The 4,211-nt window shown below is 39.7% G+C and overlaps 1 protein-coding gene across 2 annotated transcripts; it reads right to left on the reverse strand.

Annotated features, from left to right (window-relative positions):
- Positions 1–258: 258 nt before the first annotated feature.
- On the reverse strand, positions 259–3,104 carry LOC124053283 (serine-aspartate repeat-containing protein E-like). Of its 2 annotated transcripts, none has more exons than XM_046378350.1 (4): positions 2,339–3,104; positions 1,752–1,828; positions 1,319–1,363; positions 259–979 (listed from the first exon to the last, which is right to left on the reverse strand). In XM_046378350.1, exons 2-4 carry the CDS (start codon positions 1,804–1,806, stop codon positions 285–287), a joined length of 795 nt encoding a protein of 264 aa, XP_046234306.1. In that variant the 5' UTR covers positions 1,807–1,828; positions 2,339–3,104; the 3' UTR covers positions 259–284. The 2 variants fall into 2 exon arrangements, with proteins under 2 accessions (XP_046234306.1, XP_046234305.1); XM_046378349.1 differs by having other exon boundaries at positions 1,752–1,811; positions 2,339–3,098.
- Between the last annotated feature and the right edge of the window lie 1,107 nt (positions 3,105–4,211).

Here is a 4,211-nt window from a genome sequence, read left to right on the forward strand (position 1 = left end):
GAAGAGTTTTGTTTTTTTTTTGTTGTTGTTGTTGTTTTTTTATAATTTATGTCACATAGAGTAAAATAAAAGTCAGTTAAATGAAAGCACTTAACAGAGTAGAAATCTGAAAAATTAACAGTAAATTTTACTCCATTGTATTTTTCAGAGTAACATTTTAAGTTTGAGTCAAATTTATCCTTATAAATTTACTATATACAACTTATGCTTTACATTTCATACCTCTACTTCACCCCATTTCATAGAGAAATATTGTATTTTATATTTTTATTTTAAGATAAAGTCTAATAGCGTCGGCGTTTGGGTTGTTTGCTGCCTCTGCCGTCGTCATCATCCTCCTCCTCCTCTCTTCTCCTCTTGCTGGTTCCTCCAGACAGTTGGCGAGAAGAATGTGCTCGCACTGGTTCTTCATCGTCTGTATCGCTGTCAGTGTTGCTGTCAGTGTCGCTGTCAGCGTCGCTGTCAGCGTCACTGTCAGCGTCACTGTCTGAGACGGCATCATTCCAGAACCTGAATCGTTTCCTGCTCATCTTATCTCCTTCATCTTCCTCTCTTGACCTCCTCCTTGATCCTCCAGGCACTGAGCTGGTGGAGGGTGCATCTTCCTCAGCATCACTGTCGACGTCACTGTCAGAGATGGCACCAGGCAGTTCATTCCTCCTGGATCCTCCTGGCAGGGGATCTTCTGCTTCCACGGGACGGTTGACCTCCAAGTGAACTCGAGGCTCAGCAGGAGCATTTTCAAACTGTTGACCAACTTCATCTTCTTCATCTTCTTCATCTTCCTCATCTTCTTCCTCATAGTCATCATAATTATTGTAAGCCAGTTCATCTCTAATTTGTCTCAGGTAAGCAATGGCTTCCATCACAAGTCCATTGATGAGGACGTACCGCAGCCAGTGAATGGTTCGAGCGTCAAATCGCCCATACTGTTCAATGACCTGCAGTATTTCCTGCTGTGGGTTATGTACCGGTCCAGCTACAAGATCATTTAGACAAATAATTGATTATTACTACTTATATGACAGGAAAAGTAACCACACACTTCTACAATAATCACTTACTAATAAATCAGTGTTACATAGTTTGAAATGTGTGGATGCTTTTCATAACCTTACACACAGTGTCTTATATCCTCAGCAGCTCCAGCAACAAGCACTTTTTTGATGAGCAGTGATCAGAAGCTACTGACTGATCTTAAAATTCAGCACGAAATCATTATTTGACTATTTTCTATACATGACAACAGTGTCTGCCCAATATCGTTTTATATTAAACCTCAGACACGTTTGTGTGAAATGAGGAGTGAAGTTCCTACCATGGTTAGGGCCAACGTGGGGTCCGTCTCCTAAGTCTGGCATAACTGAAAACAAAACAAAAAAAGACTATTTTAAATCCACATGATCACATTGTTTTTGTTCATTATTTACATTTTATGTTTTCAGTACATCACAACATGTCTGTCCTACACCTTGTAACATTAACACATAAGAGCCCAGACACATTTTTCTTGATAGGAAAATGATGGAGGATATAAAACATATCAAATGGATTACATGTAACATATTTCTGATGTTTTCTTGGAAAAAGTACCCTGTAGTGTCCAAGATCGTAGTTCTACATATATTTCACTTTGGACTTTTGTAGTAACTTTTTTCCTCATTTAAAGGTTTTTGACACCAGTGTCACTGTGGGATCTTTTGGGTTAAACATCAGGCATGTTGGTATGAAATGAGGAGTGAGGTACCTACCGAGGTCAGGAGCATTGTGGTTAGCACCGTTGTGGGGTCCATCTCCTCTGTCCATTGTAACTGAAAAGATACAACAGCTAAAATATTATTTTAAATTCACATGACCGCACTGTCTGTGCTCAGCTTTTACATTTCATGTTTTCAGCCCATCACAATATTGTCTGCCCCACAACTAAAAAACAAAATGGCGCATTAAGGTACGTATAAAAATAATTATAGGTTAGCAGGTTAGTTTATGTATTTGTGTTGACAATTTAAATGTAATTATCTGTTCCACGACTTGACTGCCACACATCTACACGACTGCATTTCTAACTGAAATAGGAACACACTCCTTTTGTGAGTCCAGTTATCCAGGACAAACACAGAAATATGATTTGAACTAAACGAATGCCAGCGTTGTGAGTGTATTAGCAAAATCATCTAACAAAATGTCACTTCAAAATCAGTAGAGGATTTGCTGTGTGGCTTTGTGAAAAGACAAAACAGAACTGTGAATTTAACAGTTAACTAATGAACTAAATTCACGCAATCATTTATTTTCATTCTCAATACTATTCATGCCATGTTCAGGCTTGTAGACTTACCTGAATTCAAGGAAGCTTGTTTGGTCGCAGAAAAAGGAAGATTTCTGAAGGATCGCGTCGTCAAAACGTCGTACGAGTGGTTTTGTCAGAAACGTTGTGTGATGCCGTCGAATCTGGTGGAGATCGTAGTGCAAACTGCTGTGTTGGTATCAAAGGAACACCTGATGAGACTACAGCGGAATGTTTTCGCTGTGAAACATCAGAGCCATCAAAGCACAGGAGTTCCAGGAGTTTTAAGAGTTCCATTTCATCGGTCATCAAAAACAAGCATGTCGGGGGCGGGCGTGGCCTAGAGGTTGGAGAATCGGCTTGCTTTCGGAAGGTCGCCGGTTCGATTCCCCCACCGGACAGGCAGGTGGAGTGATCGTGTTGTTCCCCCTCATCAGACTCAAACACATTTGAGTACTGCACAATACTGTTGTGTACAATTTGTGACTTCTAGAGTCAGTTCTTCTAGTCTCATGTTAAATCATCGACCTAGCGGACTTGAAATTGATAGTGTGCAACACGTGTGTCGTACCCTGAACAACCTTAACTTTTAGCTCCATTTGGGTCAGTGTTTTGTACTGTGAACAGAGCGCTGAGGCAGTGGTTGGTAACACAATCACTGTTTCAAGCCACCGCAGCTGCACAGGTGAAGCTGATTCTAACACTCTTCCAAATAAAGGTTTATTTTTATTATCTTTTCATTTAGTATTATCAGTTTCATTGTCTAACCTTTCAGTTTTATAGGCTATTGTGATCTGCTATCTTAGGAAAGTGTTTCTCGAGCAAGCGAAAACTGTGTCTCCATGTTTTTTAAAGTCAGAATGTGAGTATCTTTCCTCTTACAAGTAGGGCTATCCATCCATCTAGATTGTTTTGATGTGAGTTGCAGAATTTGCATCTATTCATGGACAAAAACCTTGTGCTCGTGACAGTACAGGATGTAGACAGTAACCATATCTTCCTTAGCTGAGCTATAATGTTGGCTAGCTTGGTTTGCTAACAAAAGAAGATAGTTCATACATATAACTGCTCACACAAGATCTGTGGATTATCTTAAGAAACTTCTTTTCTTAAAGTGACACCAGTGTTTGATGTTTATTTATTTATTTATTTATTTGTATATTTGTATATTAGACAGAGTGTACTTTGTCTATACCATACTTGGATTTATTTACCTTTCTGAGTTTAAAGATAACCTTTCAGACAAGAAGAGTTTTGGGTTTTTTTTTGTTGTTGTTGTTTTTTTTATAATTTATGTCACATAGAGTAAAATAAAAGTCAGTTAAATGAAAGCACTTAACAGAGTAGAAATCTGAAAAATTAACAGTAAATTTTACTCCATTGTATTTTTCAGAGTAACATTTTAAGTTTGAGTCAAATTTATCCTTATAAATTTACTATATACAACTTATGCTTTACATTTCATACCTCTACTTCACCACATTTCATAGAGAAATATTGTATTTTATATTTTTATTTTAAGATAAAGTCTAATAGCGTCGGCGTTTGGGTTGTTTGCTGCCTCTGCCGTCGTCATCATCCTCCTCCTCTCTTCTCCTCTTGCTGGTTCCTCCAGACAGTTGGCGAGAAGAATGTGCTCGCACTGGTTCTTCATCGTCTGTGTCGCTGTCTGTGTCGCTGTCAGCGTCGCTGTCAGCGTCGCTGTCAGCGTCACTGTCAGCGTCACTGTCTGAGACGGCATCATTCCAGAACCTGAATCGTTTCCTGCTCATCTTATCTCCTTCATCTTCCTCTCTTGACCTCCTCCTTGATCCTCCAGGCACTGAGCTGGTGGAGGGTGCATCTTCCTCAGCATCACTGTCGACGTCACTGTCAGAGATGGCACCAGGCAGTTCATTCCTCCTGGATCCTCCAGGCAGGGGAT

The sequence above is a fragment of the Scatophagus argus genome, chromosome 21 (assembly GCF_020382885.2).
Source record: "Scatophagus argus isolate fScaArg1 chromosome 21, fScaArg1.pri, whole genome shotgun sequence".
NCBI classification, from domain to species: domain Eukaryota; kingdom Metazoa; phylum Chordata; class Actinopteri; family Scatophagidae; genus Scatophagus; species Scatophagus argus.

Bases quoted from the DNA above. Each gene is read 5' to 3' on its own strand.
- LOC124053283 (XM_046378350.1), bottom strand. From the start codon at position 1,806: ATGGACAGAGGAGATGGACCCCACAACGGTGCTAACCACAATGCTCCT. The intron at 1,364-1,751 runs GTAGGTACCTCA...TTTTGTTTTCAG, and splicing joins CCACAATGCTCCTGACCTCG to TTATGCCAGACTTAGGAGAC. The intron at 980-1,318 runs GTAGGAACTTCA...ATGATCTTGTAG, and splicing joins CCACGTTGGCCCTAACCATG to CTGGACCGGTACATAACCCA.